At 46.1% G+C, this 21,580-nt stretch overlaps 1 protein-coding gene across 1 annotated transcript in view; it reads right to left on the minus strand.

The window, feature by feature from the left end:
• Nucleotides 1-21,580, minus strand: part of LOC135536437 (cullin-associated NEDD8-dissociated protein 1-like) — an 80,606-nt gene that overhangs the window by 50,204 nt on the left and 8,822 nt on the right. Inside the window, 2 exon segments of the mRNA XM_064962776.1 lie at nt 2,713-2,867; nt 18,257-18,400. Coding sequence (XP_064818848.1) covers nt 2,713-2,867; nt 18,257-18,400 — 299 coding nt within the window.

Genomic DNA, 21,580 nt, shown 5'->3' on the forward strand with positions numbered 1-21,580 from the left:
TAGTCCATCAGGTCATTACCTATAACACCATCACTAGAGGGGATAGTCCATCAGGTCATTACCTATAACACCATCACTAGAGGGGATAGTCCATCAGGTCATTACCTATAACACCATCACTAGAGGGGATAGTCCATCAGGTCATTACCTATAACACCATCACTAGAGGGGATAGTCCATCAGGTCATTACCTATAACACCATCACTAGAGGGGATAGTCCATCAGGTCATTACCTATAACACCATCACTAGAGGGGATAGTCCATCAGGTCATTACCTATAACACCATCACTAGAGGGGATAGTCCATCAGGTCATTACCTATAACACCATCACTAGAGGGGATAGTCCATCAGGTCATTACCTATAACACCATCACTAGAGGGGATAGTCCATCAGATCATTACCTATAACACCATCACTAGAGGGGATAGTCCATCAGATCATTACCTATAACACCATCACTAGAGGGGATAGTCCATCAGATCATTACCTATAACACCATCACTAGAGGGGATAGTCCATCAGATCATTACCTATAACACCATCACTAGAGGGGATAGTCCATCAGGTCATTACCTATAACACCATCACTAGAGGGGATAGTCCATCAGATCATTACCTATAACACCATCACTAGAGGGGATAGTCCATCAGTTCATTACCTACAACACCATCACTAGAGGGGATAGTCCATCAGATCATTACCTACAACACCATCACTAGAGGGAATAGTCCATCAGATCATTACCTAACACACTACAACACCATCACTAGAGGGGATAGTCCATCAGATCATTACCTACAACACCATCACTAGATGGGATAGTCCATCAGGTCATTACCTATAACACCATCACTAGAGGGGATAGTCCATCAGATCATTACCTATAACACCATCACTAGAGGGGATAGTCCATCAGTTCATTACCTACAACACCATCACTAGAGGGGATAGTCCATCAGATCATTAACAAACACACTACAACACCATCACTAGAGGGGATAGTCCATCAGATCATTACCTATAACACCATCACTAGAGGGGATAGTCCATCAGATCATTACCTATAACACCATCACTAGAGGGGATAGTCCATCAGTTCATTACCTACAACACCATCACTAGAGGGGATAGTCCATCAGATCATTACCTACAACACCATCACTAGAGGGAATAGTCCATCAGATCATTACCTAACACACTACAACACCATCACTAGAGGGGATAGTCCATCAGATCATTACCTACAACACCATCACTAGATGGGATAGTCCATCAGGTCATTACCTATAACACCATCACTAGAGGGGATAGTCCATCAGATCATTACCTATAACACCATCACTAGAGGGGATAGTCCATCAGTTCATTACCTACAACACCATCACTAGAGGGGATAGTCCATCAGATCATTACCTACAACACCATCACTAGATGGGACAGTCCATCAGTTCATTACCTACAACACCATCACTAGAGGGGATAGTCCATCAGTTCATTACCTACAACACCATCACTAGAGGGGATAGTCCATCAGATCATTACCTAACACACCATCACTAGAGGGGATAGTCCATCAGTTCATTACCTAACACACTACAACACCATCACTAGGGGGAATAGTCCATCAGTTCATTACCTATAACACCATCACTAGAGGGGATAGTCCATCAGATCATTACCTACAACACCATCACTAGAGGGGATAGTCCATTAGATCATTAACAAACACACTACAACACCATCACTAGAGGGGATAGTCCATCAGATCATTACCTACAACACCATCACTAGAGGGGATAGTCCATCAGTTCATTACCTATAACACCATCACTAGAGGGGATAGTTCATCAGTTCATTACCTATAACACCATCACTAGAGGGGATAGTCCATCAGGTCATTACCTATAACACCATCACTAGAGGGGATAGTCCATCAGATCATTACCTATAACACCATCACTAGAGGGAATAGTCCATCAGATCATTACCTAACACACTACAACACCATCACTAGAGGGGATAGTCCATCAGATCATTACCTACAACACCATCACTAGATGGGATAGTCCATCAGTTCATTACCTACAACACAATCACTAGAGGGGATAGTCCATCAGTTCATTACCTATAACACCATCACTAGAGGGGATAGTCCATCAGGTCATTACCTATAACACCATCACTAGAGGGGATAGTCCATCAGGTCATTACCTACAACACCATCACTAGAGGGGATAGTCCATCAGGTCATTACCTACAACACCATCACTAGAGGGGATAGTCCATCAGTTCATTACCTATAACACCATCACTAGAGGGGATAGTCCATCAGTTCATTACCTATAACACCATCACTAGAGGGGATAGTCCATCAGTTCATTACCTATAACACCATCACTAGAGGGGATAGTCCATCAGATCATTACCTATAACACCATCACTAGAGGGGATAGTCCATCAGATCATTACCTATAACACCATCACTAGAGGGGATAGTCCATCAGTTCATTACCTATAACACCATCACTAGAGGGTATAGTACATTAGTTCAGGGATCAGGCCCTCTGGTCCACATAATCTTAATTATCAAACTTTTTTTTTAAAGAGAAGGGAAAACTGATCCAAGATCAGCTTTGTGAAGGCCCGTGTCTCGTGGAAAAGTGATCGGGGTAGAGGTCAGAGGTTAGAGGTCAGGGTGGTACTTACCGCTGGACGCAGGGGGCAGTTCTCCTATGACCGTCTTCAGTCCGATGCTGGAGATGTCTCGGAGCTGCTCCTTGTCTGCCAGCATGTTGGTGCACAGTGTGTCCACTATAGTCTCCACCTGGTACTCCTTCACCTTGCTGACCAACGGGCCCAGGCTGGAACACAATATATATATCAATATAAACTACCTGGTACTCCTTCACCTTACTGACCAACGGGCCCAGGCTGGAACACAATATATATATCAATATAAACTACCTGGTACTCCTTCACCTTACTGACCAACGGGCCCAGGCTGGAACACAATATATATATCAATATAAACTACCTGGTACTCCTTCACCTTACTGACCAACGGGCCCAGGCTGGAACACAATATATTAATCAATATAAACTACCTGGTACTCCTTCACCTTGCTGACCAACGGGCCCAGGCTGGAACACTATATATATATATATCAATATAAACTACCTGGTACTCCTTCACCTTGCTGACCAACGGGCCCAGGCTGGAACACTATATATATATATCATCAATATAAACTACATGGTACTCCTTCACCTTGCTGACCAACGGGCCCAGGCTGGAACATAATCTAACTGGTTCTCTCGTTTCAACAGACGCTAGTCCAGAGTTAATCTAATGTCATGATAACACCATGTTGTTACCCCACTGTGAACCATGTGAAGTGGGTCCCTTGTTTAAAAATGGCCGTCGTTTAATCAAAACACACTGAGTAACACACTACCATATTACCAGTAAGGCCGAGAGCTGCTCAACCAGACGGTTTTAGGGCCTCTTGTCGTCAACAGCAGAGAGAGGAAGAGACCTGTTTATGAAACACACTGAGTAACACACTACCATATTTCCAGTAAGGCCGAGAGCTGCTCAACCAGACGGTTTTAGGGCCTCTTGTCGTCAGCAGCAGAGAGAGGAAGAGACCTGTTTATGAAACACACTGAGTAACACACTACCATATTTCCAGTAAGGCCGAGAGCGGCTCAACCAGACGGTTTTAGGGCCTCTTGTCGTCAACAGCAGAGAGAGGAAGAGACCTGTTTATTAAACACACTGAGTAACACACTACCATATTACCAGTGAGGCCGAGAGCGGCTCAACCAGACGGTTTTAGGGCCTCTTGTCGTCAACAGCAGAGAGAAGAAGAGACCTGTTTATTAAACACACTGAGTAACACACTACCATATTACCAGTTAGGCCCGAGAGCGGCTCAACCAGACGGTTTTAGGGCCTCTTGTCGTCAACAGCAGAGAGAGGAAGAGACCTGTTTATTAAACACACTGAGTAACACACTACCATATTACCAGTTAGGCCCGAGAGCGGCTCAACCAGACGGTTTTAGGGCCTCTTGTCGTCAACAGCAGAGAGAGGAAGAGACCTGTTTATTAAACACACTGAGTAACACACTACCATATTACCAGTAAGGCCGAGAGCTGCTCAACCAGACAGTTTTAGGGCCTCTTGTCGTCAGCAGCAGAGAGAGGAAGAGACCTGTTTATGAAACACACTGAGTAACACACTACCATATTTCCAGTAAGGCCGAGAGCTGTTCAACCAGACAGTTTTAGGGCCTCTTGTCGTCAGCAGCAGAGAGAGGAAGAGACCTGTTTATGAAACACACTGAGTAACACACTACCATATTTCCAGTAAGGCCGAGAGCTGTTCAACCAGACAGTTTTAGGGCCTCTTGTCGTCAGCAGCAGAGAGAGGAAGAGACCTGTTTATGAAACACTGAGTAACACACTACCATATTTCCAGTAAGGCCGAGAGCGGCTCAACCAGACGGTTTTAGGGCCTCTTGTCGTCAGCAGAGAGAGGAAGAGACCTGTTTATTAAACACACTGAGTAACACACTACCATATTTCCAGTAAGGCCGAGAGCTGTTCAACCAGACAGTTTTAGGGCCTCTTGTCGTCAGCAGAGAGAGGAAGAGACCTGTTTATGAAACACACTGAGTAACACACTACCATATTACCAGTGAGGCCGAGAGCGGCTCAACCAGACAGTTTTAGGGCCTCGTCGCCCGCAGCAGAGAGAGGAAGAGACCTGTTTATTAAACACACTGAGTAACACACTACCATATTACCAGTGAGGCCGAGAGCTGCTCAACCAGACGGTTTTAGGGCCTCTTGTCGCCAGCAGCAGAGAGAGGAAGAGACCTGTTTATTAAACACACTGAGTAACACACTACCATATTACCAGTAAGGCCGAGAGCGGCTCAACCAGACGGTTTTAGGGCCTCTTGTCGCCAGCAGCAGAGAGAGGAAGAGACCTGTTTATTAAACACACTGAGTAACACACTACCATATTACCAGTAAGGCCGAGAGCGGCTCAACCAGACGGTTTTAGGGCCTCTTGTCGCCAGCAGCAGAGAGAGGAAGAGACCTGTTTATTAAACACACTGAGTAACACACTACCATATTACCAGTAAGGCCGAGAGCTGCTCAACCAGACAGTTTTAGGGCCTCTTGTCGTCAACAGCAGAGAGGAAGAGACCTGTTTATTAAACACACTGAGTAACACACTACCATATTACCAGTAAGGCCGAGAGCGGCTGACCCAGACGGTTTTAGGGCCTCTTGTCGTCAACAGCAGAGAGGAAGAGACCTGTTTATTAAACACACTGAGTAACACACTACCATATTACCAGTAAGGCCGAGAGCGGCTGACCCAGACGGTTTTAGGGCCTCTTGTCATCAACAGAGAGAGGAAGAGACCTGTTTATTAAACACACTGAGTAACACACTACCATATTACCAGTAAGGCCGAGAGCTGCTCAACCAGACGGTTTTAGGGCCTCTTGTCAGCAGCAGAGAGAGGAAGAGACCTGTTTATTAAACACACTGAGTAACACACTACCATATTACCAGTAAGGCCGAGAGCGGCTGACCCAGACGGTTTTAGGGCCTCTTGTCATCAACAGAGAGAGAAAGAGACCTGTTTATTAAAACAGTAGATCAGTTGAGCCTACTTGTTCTGGCCATCCAGGTCAGTGTCACCTGATCCGTCACCTCTGTCACGACAGATCTTTGCGGGTCTGTTTTAACACCTGTAAGTGCCATTTACTGCAATCTGGAGCAACAAAAAATATAAAAAAGGCCTTAAAATGATAATATCTTTTGTTTTCTTACATAGTAGTGCAGCCAGAACACAAAGAGACACAAAGCCTTTCTGACAGCCTGCGTTCACGACACACAACAGAGTGGATTACTACTTCAAAACAGCAGCGATACGAAAGCAGGCAAACTTGCAGTGTGACTGTAGCCTATATGAAACACTGGAAATGTGAGAGAAATACAGCCTAGAGAGATTAATTTTAATTCATCTTCTTATTGATCACATAATCCCTTAAAAGCCTAATTCTAAATGGTTTGTTGAGCGTGAGAGCCGAGACGATCACACTGCCGTTGGCTCATAAGCACCGAGACGTGTTCCCCGAGCTGGGACAAGGAAGATAAAAGTCAACGCTGCTCTGACATGAAATATCCACAGACAAATATGTCAAATATGCAATAAGACAAATCAAACTGAAGCAAACAGAGTTATTCAATAACACTGTCCATTATCAGTGTTGTGAAACGATATGAATGAGAGAGAGAGAGAAACAGAGGCAGAGAGAAAGAGGCAGAGTGACTGACTGAAGCAGACAGACAAGAGAAATAAAGACACAGCGAGAGGCAGAGAGACAGACAGAGCGGGAGGCAGAGGCAGACAGACAGAGCGAGAGGCAGATGCAGACAGACAGACAGAGCGAGAGGCAGAGACAGACAGACAGAGCGAGAGGCAGAGACAGACAGACAGACAGAGCGAGAGGCAGAGACAGACAGACAGACAGAGCGGGAGGCAGAGAGACAGACAGACAGAGCGAGAGGCAGAGACAGACAGACAGAGCGAGAGGCAGAGACAGACAGACAGAGCGAGCGGCAGAGACAGACAGACAGAGCGAGCGGCAGAGACAGACAGACAGACAGAGCGAGAGGCAGAGACAGACAGACAGACAGAGCGAGAGGCAGAGACAGACAGACAGACAGAGCGAGAGGCAGAGACAGACAGACAGACAGAGCGAGAGGCAGAGACAGACAGAGCGAGAGGCAGAGACAGACAGACAGACAGAGCGAGAGGCAGAGACAGACAGACAGACAGAGCGAGAGGCAGAGACAGACAGACAGAGCGAGAGGCAGAGACAGACAGACAGAGCGAGAGGCAGAGACAGACAGACAGACAGAGCGAGAGGCAGAGACAGACAGACAGAGCGGGAGGCAGAGACAGACAGACAGAGCGGGAGGCAGAGACAGACAGACAGAGCGGGAGGCAGAGACAGACAGACAGAGCGAGAGGCAGAGACAGACAGACAGAGCGAGAGGCAGAGACAGACAGACAGAGCGAGAGGCAGAGACAGACAGACAGACAGAGCGAGAGGCAGAGACAGACAGACAGACAGAGCGAGAGGCAGAGACAGACAGACAGACAGAGCGTGAGGCAGAGACAGACAGACAGACAGAGCGAGAGGCAGAGACAGACAGACAGACAGACAGACAGAGCGAGAGGCAGAGACAGACAGAGAGCGGGAGGCAGAGACAGACAGACAGAGCGGGAGGCAGAGACAGACAGACAGAGCGGGAGGCAGAGACAGACAGACAGACAGAGCGAGAGGCAGAGACAGACAGACAGACAGAGCGAGAGGCAGAGACAGACAGACAGACAGAGCGAGAGGCAGAGACAGACAGACAGACAGAGCGAGAGGCAGAGACAGACAGACAGACAGAGCGAGAGGCAGAGACAGACAGACAGACAGAGCGAGAGGCAGAGACAGACAGACAGACAGAGCGAGAGGCAGAGACAGACAGACAGACAGAGCGAGAGGCAGAGACAGACAGACAGACAGAGCGAGAGGCAGAGACAGACAGACAGACAGAGCGAGAGGCAGAGACAGACAGACAGACAGAGCGAGAGGCAGAGACAGACAGACAGACAGAGCGAGAGGCAGAGACAGACAGACAGACAGAGCGAGAGGCAGAGACAGACAGACAGACAGAGCGAGAGGCAGAGACAGACAGACAGACAGAGCGTGAGGCAGAGACAGACAGACAGACAGAGCGAGAGGCAGAGACAGACAGACAGAGCGAGAGGCAGAGACAGACAGACAGACAGAGCGAGAGGCAGAGACAGACAGACAGACAGAGCGAGAGGCAGAGACAGACAGACAGACAGAGCGTGAGGCAGAGACAGACAGACAGACAGAGCGAGAGGCAGAGACAGACAGACAGAGCGAGAGGCAGAGACAGACAGACAGACAGAGCGAGAGGCAGAGACAGACAGACACAGCGGGAGGCAGAGACAGACAGACACAGCGGGAGGCAGAGACATAGCATCAGAGAGACAGAAAGACACAGAGACAGAAAGACACAGCGACAGAGGCAGAGACATAACATCAGAGAGGCAGAGACATAACATCAGAGAGGCAGAAAGACACAGCGGCAGAGACAGAGACATAACATCAGAGAGACAGAAAGACACAGCGGCAGAGGCAGAGACATAACATCAGAGAGACAGAAAGACACAGCGACAGAGACATAACATCAGAGAGACAGAAAGACACAGCGGCAGAGACATAACATCAGAGAGACAGAAAGACAGAGGCGGAGACATAACATCAGAGAGACAGAAAGACACAGCGGCAGAGACAGAGACATAACATCAGAGAGACAGAAAGACACAGAGACATAACATCAGAGAGACAGAAAGACACAGAGACAGAGACATAACATCAGAGAGACAGAAAGACACAGAGACGGAGACATAACATCAGAGAGACAGAAAGACATATCAACAGACAGACAGTGGCAGACAGATGGTTCGGGACTAGACAGTCTCCCAAAGGGCCCAAGCCAGTCAGTCAGGTGATTCAGCCCCTCTCTCAGTCTCGGTGTTTGACAGCCATGTTTTGAACCCCACTATAAATGGTGCCTTAAATTAAATCAGAGACACCAGGTTTTTCGTTGCAGAAAAACACAAAAAGCTACAACAACAAAAAAGCACTGTTGCCGGCCAAAGTGTCCAGGAGAAAAAACAATCCCATTGCTAAATAATAAAATAATGACCGGCATGCTTATTGGTCTATAGGTTCATTTGCATAATTTTGTGGAATTAAATTGGCCTGTGTGTATTTTGGTTGGTCATCTTATTTATCCAACACAACCTACAGAGTGGGGTTTCCCCTGCAGCTCCTCAGCGTGTTACTGCCGGAGCAAAACATGTGCTTCTATAAGCCCACTCATTTAAAAATGCTATTCGTTTGTGTTCAAAACAGTTTTGTTGCTCGATTAAGAAGAGCTACTATTTTTATTTCTCAACTGGTAATTGAAGAATGTCTCCCATTCAAGTGCAGGAATAAAAGCTGTGCGTCAGTGCGTCTCCCACCACTTTACAATGGGAGCTTTAGGCCGTATGCATTTTGATAACATACTTTATGGTTTGAAACTTAAATGTTTTTCCTTGCTTTAGAGTAACCTAAAGTCTAAATCCAACCATGGAAAGGTGGAGGCAATTATTTTACACTGAACAAAAATATAAAGTCAACATGTAAAGTGTTGGTCCCATGTTTCATGAGATGAAATGAAAGATCCCGTAAATTCAGTACACACAAAAAGCTTTGTTATGTAAACAAAATAGGTTACATTTCTGTTAGTGAGCATTTCTCCTTTGCCAAGACAAGCCACCTGACAGATGTGGCATATCAAGAAGCTGATTAAAAAGCAAGCTAATTACACAGGTGCACCTTGTGCTGGGGACAACAAAAGGCCACTAAAATGTGCAATTTTTCACAACACAATGCCACAGATGTCTCTAGTTGAGGGAGCGTGCAATTGGTATGCTGAATGCAGGAGTATGCACCAGAGCTGTTGCCAGAGAATTGAATGTTCATTGCTCTACCATAAGCCGCCTCCAACATTGTTTTAGAGAATTTGGCAGTACATCTAACCGGTCTCACAACTACAGGCCACGTGTAACCACACCAGCCCAGGACCTCCACACCAGGCTTCTTCACCTGTGGGATCGTCTGAGACCAGCCACCCGGACAGCTGATGAAACTGAGGAGTATTTCTGTCTGTAATAACGCCCCTCTGTGGGGGGAAAAAAACTCATTCTGATTGGCTGGGCCTATGGCTCCCCAGGGGCTGGGCCTATGGCTCCCCAGGGGCTGGGCCTATGGCTCCCCAGGGGCTGGGCCTAGTCAGAGGCTGGGCCTAGTCACCCCTGCCCAGTCATGTGAAATCCATAGATTAGGACCTAATGAATTTATTTAAAATGTACTGTTTTCCTTATATGAACTCTAACTCAGTAAAATTGTTGTTTACATTTTTGTTCAGTATTTGAAGACTTCATAGGCAGCACGTGAGTTAAGTTTGGGGAAGCATGCAGAATGGTAGGATAAATTGTATGTCAGTTATGATATTATATCATATATATTATATTTTCAAATGCGCATATTTGTGGAACAGTTAAAAACAATTTAAATAACGTTTGTTTCTCAAAATCACTGTCACGTGATTAATCATAACAAGCGGAATTAAAATGATAATCTCAAAGTTAAAGAAAAAAAAAGTAAATGAATGCGAGATCACCCGCCTGTCTGTCATATGGACACATTGATGGCTAAAGAAAGGAGCGCATGGAACTCACAGCCTATTGGCCAATGCAGCAGTAGACCTATAACGTCCATCGCTCTTTCACAACCGAGGACTGGTGATTATTATCGAGGGGGAGACGGTTGGAAAGATGTTTCAAATTGCTTACTGTGAGGACTTTAATATATCATTCTCAATGAATATTTAAAAAACAACAACACTTTCCTACATTTCGGCGCAGCAGGCCCGGTTCTTCTATATGCTCCCTCAACAATACCAGGACAGAGAAAACACAGAAGTGCTCATTGGTCACATGGCGCATTCCAAACACAAGACCATTTAAAAAAAATGTTTTACAATCTCATAAATGATGGTTATGAAGTAAAACAAAAAAAAAACTTGTTTCTCACAAGTGTAGCAGGTTGTGAACTTCTATGTTTCAACTCTGAGAATGACTAATTAATACATACATTAACCTTTCAAGGTATAGGGGGCAGCATTTTCACTTTTGGATAAATAGCGTGTCCAATTTCAACTTCCTGCTACTCATGCCAGGAATATAAGATATGCATATTATTAGTAGATGTGGATAGAAAAAAAACACTGAAGTTTCTAAAACTGTTTGAATCATGTCTGTGAGTATAACAGAACTTATGTAGCAGGCAAAACCCAGAGGACTAACTGTTCAGAATTATTATTTTTTGCCTCCGACTGCTCCCTCAGTTGTCTTTGCCAAGGGATATTTCATAGGAACCTATTTTCAGTTCCTACCACTTCCACTGGATGTCACCAGTCTTTGGAAGTTGGTTGAGGTTATTCCTTTGTGCAACGAAGAAGAAGCACATCCTGGAACAACGTTACACTATTGAGAGTTGCGCAAGGCGTAAAAAGGTGCATGGTTTGTTTACTTGCTGTATTGAATACAGATTAATCCCATCTACAATTTGATCGATTATTAACGTTTAAAAATACCTAAAGTTGTATTACAAAAGTAGTTTGAAATCTTTTGGCAAAGTATATAGGCAACTTTTGAAATGTTTTGTAGTGACGTTGTGTTTTTGTAAGCTGTTTTTTTCTGGATCAAACGCGCTTTATAAATGGACATTTTGGGTATATATGGACAGAATTAATTGAAAAAAAAGGGACCAATTGTGATGTTTATGGGACATATTGGAGTGCCACCAAAAGAAGTTTGTCAAAGGTAATGCATGTTTTATTTTATTTCAGCGTTTTGTGTAGCGCCTGCAGGGTTGAAATATGCTACCCTCTTTATTGACATAGTGCTATCCTCAGATAAGAGCTTAATGCTTTCGCCAAAAAGATTTTTAAAATCTGACATGTTGGCTGGATTCACAACCAGTGTAGCTTTAATTGAGTATCTTACATGTGTGATTTAATGAATGTTTGATTTCATATCATTATTTGAATTTGCCGCGCTGAATTTTCCCTGTTTTTTTCCCAAGTGGGACGCAAGCGTCCCCTATACCATAAGAAGTTAACAGACATTAATGTCACCAAATGACGGGGATTAACGGTACATTTACTAATGAGGACGTAAATGGGGATCTGATTTTTTTATTATTTTTTAAATCGAAGGGCCAACAAATGTACACTATGAAACACTGAATGCTCAAGACTTGGTGGGAGGCAGCAGAGCCATTCTGGAAAGAGACTTTACCTTCTCGTCTCCACGTTATAAAAATATACTCAAGACATCATTTTCACTAATATTTTTAAATGCTTTTCACTGACAGCCGCAACTTAATAATCAGCTCGGTCCAGCGACACAAGCGCTGCCCAAATCGCGGGCTTCCCAAATATGCATAGGCCTACGAGCTTGTGATCTGAAACAATCCACAGCAACATAAAAAAAAAACAAGAAACCAATGATCTTCAATTCCTCTATAACCAAGTCCTGCTTTTTGGTTAAGTATTTTACATTATTTATATTCATAGACCGAAATGCTATAATTGCAACGGCAAATCTATTTCCATTTATGAACTTGACCCACCACTATGTCATTTCTCCTGTTCTATTGGACCCACCGCTATGTCATCTCTCTCCTGTTCTATTGGATCCACCACTATGTCATTTCTCCTGTTCTATTGGACCCACCACTATGTCATCTCTCCTGTTCTATTGGACCCACCACTATGTCATTTCTCTCCTGTTCTATTGAATCCACCACTATGTCATCTCTCCTGTTCTATTGGACCCACCACTATGTCATTTCTCTCCTGTTCTATTGGATCCACCACTATATCATTTCTCTCCTGTTCTATTGGACCCACCACTATGTCATCTCTCTCCTGTTCTATTGGATCCACCACTACGCCATCTCTCTCCTGTTCTATTGGATCCACCACTACGCCATCTCTCTCCTGTTCTATTGGACCCACCACTATGTCATCTCTCCTGTTCTATTGAATCCACCACTATGTCATCTCTCCTGTTCTATTGAATCCACCACTACGTCATCTCTCTCCTGTTCTATTGGACCCACCACTACGTCATCTCTCTCCTGTTCTATTGGACCCACCACTACGCCATCTCTCTCCTGTTCTATTGAATCCACCACTACGCCATCTCTCTCCTGTTCTATTGGACCCACCACTATGTCATCTCTCCTGTTCTATTGGACCCACCACTATGTCATCTCTCCTGTTCTATTGGACCCACCACTATATCATTTCTCTCCTGTTCTATTGGACCCACCACTATGTCATCTCTCTCCTGTTCTATTGGATCCACCACTACGCCATCTCTCTCCTGTTCTATTGGACCCACCACTATGTCATCTCTCCTGTTCTATTGAATCCACCACTATGTCATCTCTCCTGTTCTATTGAATCCACCACTATGTCATCTCTCCCCTGTTCTATTGGACCCACCACTATGTCATCTCTCCCCTGTTCTATTGGACCCACCACTATGTCATCTCTCCCCTGTTCTATTGGACCCACCACTATGTCATCTCTCCCCTGTTCTATTGGACCCACCACTATGTCATCTCTCCCCTGTTCTATTGGACCCACCACTATGTCATCTCTCCCCTGTTCTATTGGACCCACCACTGTCATCTCTCTCCTGTTCTATTGGACCCACCACTATGTCATCTCTCCCCTGTTCTATTGGACCCACCACTATGTCATCGCTCTCCTGTTCTATTGGACCCACCACTATGTCATCTCTCCCCTGTTCTATTGGACCCACCACTATGTCATCTCTCCCCTGTTCTATTGGACCCACCACTATGTCATCTCTCCCCTGTTCTATTGGACCCACCACTATGTCATCTCTCCCCTGTTCTATTGGACCCACCACTATGTCATCTCTCCCCTGTTCTATTGGACCCACCACTATGTCATCTCTCCCCTGTTCTATTGGACCCACCACTATGTCATCTCTCCCCTGTTCTATTGGACCCACCACTATGTCATCTCTCCCCTGTTCTATTGGACCCACCACTATGTCATCTCTCCCCTGTTCTATTGGACCCACCACTATGTCATCTCTCCCCTGTTCTATTGGACCCACCACTATGTCATCTCTCCCTGTTCTATTGGACCCACCACTATGTCATCTCTCCCCTGTTCTATTGGACCCACCACTATGTCATCTCTCCCCTGTTCTATTGGACCCACCACTATGTCATCTCTCCCCTGTTCTATTGGACCCACCACTATGTCATCTCTCCCCTGTTCTATTGGACCCACCACTATGTCATCTCTCCCCTGTTCTATTGGACCCACCACTATGTCATCTCTCTCCTGTTCTATTGGACCCACCACTATGTCATCTCTCTCCTGTTCTATTGGACCCACCACTGTCATCTCTCTCCTGTTCTATTGGACCCACCACTATGTCATCTCTCTCCTGTTCTATTGGACCCACCACTATGTCATCTCTCCCCTGTTCTATTGGACCCACCACTATGTCATCTCTCCCCTGTTCTATTGGACCCACCACTATGTCATCTCTCCCCTGTTCTATTGGACCCACCACTATGTCATCTCTCCCCTGTTCTATTGGACCCACCACTATGTCATCTCTCCCTGTTCTATTGGACCCACCACTATGTCATCTCTCCCCTGTTCTATTGGACCCACCACTATGTCATCTCTCCCCTGTTCTATTGGACCCACCACTATGTCATCTCTCCCCTGTTCTATTGGACCCACCACTATGTCATCTCTCCCCTGTTCTATTGGACCCACCACTATGTCATCTCTCCCCTGTTCTATTGGACCCACCACTATGTCATCTCTCCCCTGTTCTATTGGACCCACCACTATGTCATCTCTCCCCTGTTCTATTGGACCCACCACTATGTCATCTCTCCCCTGTTCTATTGGACCCACCACTATGTCATCTCTCCCCTGTTCTATTGGACCCACCACTATGTCATCTCTCTCCTGTTCTATTGGACCCACCACTATGTCATCTCTCTCCTGTTCTATTGGACCCACCACTGTCATCTCTCTCCTGTTCTATTGGACCCACCACTATGTCATCTCTCTCCTGTTCTATTGGACCCACCACTATGTCATCGCTCCCCTGTTCTATTGGACCCACCACTATGTCATCGCTCCCCTGTTCTATTGGACCCACCACTATGTCATCTCTCCCCTGTTCTATTGGACCCACCACTATGTCATCTCTCCCCTGTTCTATTGGACCCACCACTATGTCATCTCTCCCCTGTTCTATTGGACCCACCACTATGTCATCTCTCCCCTGTTCTATTGGACCCACCACTATGTCATCTCTCCCCTGTTCTATTGGACCCACCACTATGTCATCTCTCCCCTGTTCTATTGGACCCACCACTATGTCATCTCTCCCCTGTTCTATTGGACCCACCACTATGTCATCTCTCCCCTGTTCTATTGGACCCACCACTATGTCATCTCTCCCCTGTTCTATTGGACCCACCACTATGTCATCTCTCCCTGTTCTATTGGACCCACCACTATGTCATCTCTCCCCTGTTCTATTGGACCCACCACTATGTCATCTCTCCCTGTTCTATTGGACCCACCACTATGTCATCTCTCCCCTGTTCTATTGGACCCACCACTATGTCATCTCTCCCCTGTTCTATTGGACCCACCACTATGTCATCTCTCCCTGTTCTATTGGACCCACCACTATGTCATCTCTCCCCTGTTCTATTGGACCCACCACTATGTCATCTCTCCCCTGTTCTATTGGACCCACCACTATGTCATCTCTCCCCTGTTCTATTGGACCCACCACTATGTCATCTCTCCCCTGTTCTATTGGACCCACCACTATGTCATCTCTCCCCTGTTCTATTGGACCCACCACTATGTCATCTCTCCCCTGTTCTATTGGACCCACCACTATGTCATCTCTCCCCTGTTCTATTGGACCCACCACTATGTCATCTCTCCCCTGTTCTATTGGACCCACCACTATGTCATCTCTCCCCTGTTCTATTGGACCACTATGTCATCTCTCCCCTGTTCTATTGGACCCACCACTATGTCATCTCTCCCCTGTTCTATTGGACCCACCACTATGTCATCTCTCCCCTGTTCTATTGGACCCACCACTATGTCATCTCTCCCCTGTTCTATTGGACCCACCACTATGTCATCTCTCCCCTGTTCTATTGGACCCACCACTATGTCATCTCTCCCCTGTTCTATTGGACCCACCACTATGTCATCTCTCCCCTGTTCTATTGGACCCACCACTATGTCATCTCTCCCCTGTTCTATTGGACCCACCACTATGTCATCTCTCCCCTGTTCTATTGGACCCACCACTATGTCATCTCTCCCCTGTTCTATTGGACCCACCACTATGTCATCTCTCCCCTGTTCTATTGGACCCACCACTATGTCATCTCTCCCCTGTTCTATTGGACCCACCACTATGTCATCTCTCCCCTGTTCTATTGGACCCACCACTATGTCATCTCTCCCCTGTTCTAGCCGGACCCACCACTATGTCATCTCTCCCTGTTCTATTGGACCCACCACTATGTCATCTCTCCCCTGTTCTATTGGACCCACCACTATGTCATCTCTCCCCTGTTCTATTGGACCCACCACTATGTCATCTCTCCCTGTTCTATTGGACCCACCACTATGTCATCTCTCCCCTGTTCTATTGGACCCACCACTATGTCATCTCTCCCCTGTTCTATTGGACCCACCACTATGTCATCTCTCCCCTGTTCTATTGGACCCACCACTATGTCATCTCTCCCCTGTTCTATTGGACCCACCACTATGTCATCTCTCCCCTGTTCTATTGGACCCACCACTATGTCATCTCTCCCCTGTTCTATTGGACCCACCACTATGTCATCTCTCCCTGTTCTATTGGACCCACCCTATGTCATCTCTCCCCTGTTCTATTGGACCCACCACTATGTCATCTCTCCCCTGTTCTATTGGACCCACCACTATGTCATCTCTCCCCTGTTCTATTGGACCCACCACTATGTCATCTCTCCCCTGTTCTATTGGACCCTATGTCATCTCTCTCCCCTGTTCTATTGGACCCACCACTATGTCATCTCTCCCCTGTTCTATTGGACCCACCACTATGTCATCTCTCCCCTGTTCTATTGGACCCACCACTATGTCATCTCTCCCCTGTTCTATTGGACCCACCACTATGTCATCTCTCCCCTGTTCTATTGGACCCACCACTATGTCATCTCTCCCCTGTTCTATTGGACCCACCACTATGTCATCTCTCTCCTGTTCTATTGGACCCACCACTATGTCATCTCTCTCCTGTTCTATTGGACCCACCACTATGTCATCTCTCTCCTGTTCTATTGGACCCACCACTATGTCATCTCTCTCCTGTTCTATTGGACCCACCACTATGTCATCTCTCTCCTGTTCTATTGGACCCACCACTATGTCATCTCTCTCCTGTTCTATTGGACCCACCACTATGTCATCTCTCTCCTGTTCTATTGGACCCACCACTATGTCATCTCTCTCCTGTTCTATTGGACCCACCACTATGTCATCTCTCTCCTGTTCTATTGGACCCACCACTATGTCATCTCTCTCCTGTTCTATTGGACCCACCACTATGTCATCTCTCTCCTGTTCTATTGGACCCACCACTATGTCATCTCTCTCCTGTTCTATTGGACCCACCACTATGTCATTTCTCTCCTGTTCTATTGGACCCACCACTGTCATTTCTCTCCTGTTCTATTGGACCCACCACTATGTCATCTCTCTCCTGTTCTATTGGACCCACCACTATGCCATTTCTCTCCTGTTCTATTGGATCCACCACTATGTCATCTCTCTCCTGTTCTATTGGATCCACCACTATGTCATCTCTCTCCTGTTCTATTGGATCCACCACTATGCCATTTCTCATATGAACAACCCACGATAGTTGTTGCATCATTAGATCTCCCCTTTTTCTAAATTTCTAACAGAGATGTACATTTCTGTCACATATGGAACAGCTATCAGTGTGAGCTGTTTAGAACGGAGTTTTCGCCCCCCCCCGAATTGCATTTTGACAAATATTTGAAAATGACGTTTTATTGGACTGCTTTATTACACGAGATGCATGTTAAGATGAATTACCCTCATCTAAAAAGGTGATTTCTGTCATTCTGAGCACCGTGGGTGGACTGGGTGGATGCGCTAAGGGGATTTATACACCTCAATGCATATGGGTCAGGTAAATGTCTGAGATAATAGCCTGTAAATTAAAATATCTTCCCACAACACGTTGTCCGGTGCCACATTTTCCTAATGGAAACCCTCACACACACACCCCACACACACACACACACACCCCTACACACCCACCCACCCACCCCTACACACACCCCTACACACACCCACACCCCTACACACAGAGGCAGAGATCTCTCACCATTTGACAGCCAGATTCTGGACCTCTCCGTTTTTGTCTTCCAGTAGCTTAAGGATCATCTTGACCACCTTGCGTTCACTGTCATCGTCCAGCTTGATGGAGTCTTTCTGCAGCTCCGACATCAGGTCGTTGGTGGCCATGAATCTACAGGAACACACAGGGAGAAAGAAGACCCAGTTAGACCAACAGGGTTATGAGGTTATATTTATTTACCTTCATTTAACCAGGCAAGTCAGTTAAGAACAAATTCTTATTTTCAATGACGGCCTAGGAACAGTGGGTCAACTGGTCTAGGAACAGTGGGTCAACTGGTCTAGGAACAGTGGGTCAACTGGTCTAGGAACAGTGGGTCAACTGGTCTAGGAACAGTGGGTCAACTGGTCTAGGAAAAGTGGGTCAACTGGTCTAAGAACAGTGGGTCAACTGGTCTAGGAACAGTGGGTCAACTGGTCTAGGAACAGTGGGTCAACTGGTCTAGGAACAGTGGGTCAACTGGTCTAGGAACAGTGGGTCAACTGGTCTAGGAACAGTGGGTCAACTGGTCTAGGAACAGTGGGTCAACTGGTCTAGGAACAGTGGGTTAACTGACTTCAGGGGCAGAACGACAGATTTGTACCATGTCAGCTCGGGGATTCAATCCAGCAACCTACCGGTTACTAGTCCAACACTAACCACTGGGCTACCCTACCCTAGTAATCCAAGTAAAAATTCCCTGTCTTAGGTCAGTTATGATCACCACTTTATTTTAGGAATGTGAAATGCCAGAATAATAGTTGAGAGAATGATTTGTTTCAGCTTTTATTTCTTTCATCACATTCCCAGTGGGTCAGAAGTTTACATACACTCAATTAGTATTTGTTAGCATTGCCGTAAATTTTTTTAACTTGGGTTAAACATTTCGGGAAGCCTTCCACAAGCTTCCCACAATACGTTTGGTGAATTTTGGCCCATTCCTCCTGACAGAGCTGGTGTAACTGAGTCAGGCTTGTAGAGTCAGGTTTGATGGCCTCCTTCCTTGCTCGCACACACTTTTTCAGTTCTGCCCACACATATAGGATTGAGGTCAGGGCTTTATGATGGCCACGCCAATACCTTGACTTTGTTGTCCTTAATGCCATTTTGCCACAACTTGGAAGTATGCTTGGGGTCAAAGTCCATTTGGACGACACATTTGCAACCAAGCTATAACTTCCTGACTGGTGTCTTAAGAAGTTGCTTCAATATATCCACATCATTTTCCTTTCCTCATGATGCCATCTATTTTGTGAAGTGCACCAGTCTCTCCTGCAGCAAAGCACCCCCACAACATCATGCTGCCACCCCCGTGCTTCACGGTTGGGATGGTGTTCTTCAGCTTGCAAGCTTCCCCCTTTTCCTCCAAACATAACGATGGTCATTATGGCCGAACTGTTCTATTTTTGTTTCATCAGAGCAGAGGACATTTCTCCAAAAAGTATGATCTTTGTCCCCATGTGCAGCTGTAAACCGTAGTCTGGCTTTTTTTAATGGCAGTTTTGGAGCAGTGGCTTCTTCCTTGCTGAGCGGCCTTTCATGTTATGTTGATATAGGACTCATTTTACTGTGGCTATAGATACTTCTGTGCCTGTTTCCTCCAGCATCTTCACAAGGTCCTTTGCTGTTGCTCTGGGATTGATTTGCACTTTTCGCACCAAAGTACGTTCATCTCTAGGAGACAGAACGCGTCGCCTTCCTGAGAGGTATGATGGCTGCGTGGTCCCATGGTGTTTATACTTGCGTACTATCGTTTGTACAGATGAACGTGGTACCTTCAGGCGTTTGGAAATTTCACCCAAGGATGAACCAGACTTGTGGAGGTCTACAATTGTTTTTCTGAGGTCTTGGCAGATTTCTTTTGATTTTCCCATTTTCCCAAGCAAAGAGGCACTGAGTTTGAAGGTAGGCCTTGAAATACATCCATAGGTACACCTCCAATTGACTCAAATGATGTCAATTAGCCTATCAGAAGCATCTAAAGCTATGACATTTTCTGGAATTTTCCAATCTGTTTAAAGGCAGAGTCAACGTAGTGTAGGTAAACTTCTGACCCACGGGAATTGTGATACAGTGAATTATAAGTGAAATAATCTGTCTGTAAACAATTGTTGGAAAAAAATCACTTGTGTCATTGCACAAGGTAGATGTCCTAACCGACTTGCCAAAACTATAGTTTGTTCACAAGAAATGTATGGAGTGGTTGAAAAACTAGTCCATGACTCTACAGGTACAAAAAGGGAGAAAGAAGACCCAGTTAGACTAACAGCGTTATAATGTTGTGTTATACGTTCATAAGACATCCAACTAAAGAATCTTCTAGAGCAAAGTCCCCCCCTTCCAGCATTAGGGAACACTATTTCTACATTGTTATTTTATATATCTTACTGCACCTGGTATTCTCCCAGGTGCTCTCCCGTCCCAGTGCTAATCAGGCCCAAAAACCATGACCCACCTGGCCGCCTACCTATTTACCACAGGCTGTTTAACCCGGATGTCTGACGCACCAATGTGTCGCAGGAAACACAGTTCCACTGGCAACCGGGTTCAGCTTGCAGGCGCCCGGCCCCGTCACAAGGAGTCGCTAGAGCACAATGAGCCAAGGAAAGCCCCACCGGTCAAACCCTCTGAAGGGTTGTAACACCACTGAGCTGAGAGGAGGAAACCCTCCAAAGGGGTTTAACACCACTGAGCTGAGAGGAGGAAACCCTCCAAAGGGTTTTAACACCACTGAGCTGAGAGGAGGAAACCCTCCGAAGGGGTTTAACACCACTGAGCTGAGAGGAGGAAACCCCTCCAAAGGGTTGTAACACCACTGAGCTGAGAGGAGGAAACCCTCCAAAGGGGTGTAACACCACTGAGCTGAGAGGAAACCCTCCGAGGGGTTGTAACACCACTGAGCTGAGAGGAGGAAACCCTCCGAAGGGTTTTAACACCACTGAGCTGAGAGGAGGAAACCCTCCGAAGGGGTTTAACACCACTGAGCTGAGAGGAGGAAACCCTCCAAAGGGGTGTAACACCACTGAGCTGAGAGGAAACCCTCCGAGGGGTTGTAACACCACTGAGCTGAGAGGAGGAAACCCTCCGAAGGGTTTTAACACCACTGAGCTGAGAGGAGGAAACCCTCCGAAGGGGTTTAACACCACTGAGCTGAGAGGAGGAAACCCTCCGAGGGGTTGTAACACCACTGAGCAGAGAGAAGTTAACAAGTCAAGTGCTCTGACATTAGAAACCAAAGCAAATCAACACTAGGGCAAAGATCAAGCTAATATATCCGAGGAGAGGAACGCTTGAAGCCTAACGCACTAGAAG

Source organism: Oncorhynchus masou, unplaced genomic scaffold (assembly GCF_036934945.1).
Source record: "Oncorhynchus masou masou isolate Uvic2021 unplaced genomic scaffold, UVic_Omas_1.1 unplaced_scaffold_618, whole genome shotgun sequence".
Taxonomy (NCBI): domain Eukaryota; kingdom Metazoa; phylum Chordata; class Actinopteri; order Salmoniformes; family Salmonidae; genus Oncorhynchus; species Oncorhynchus masou.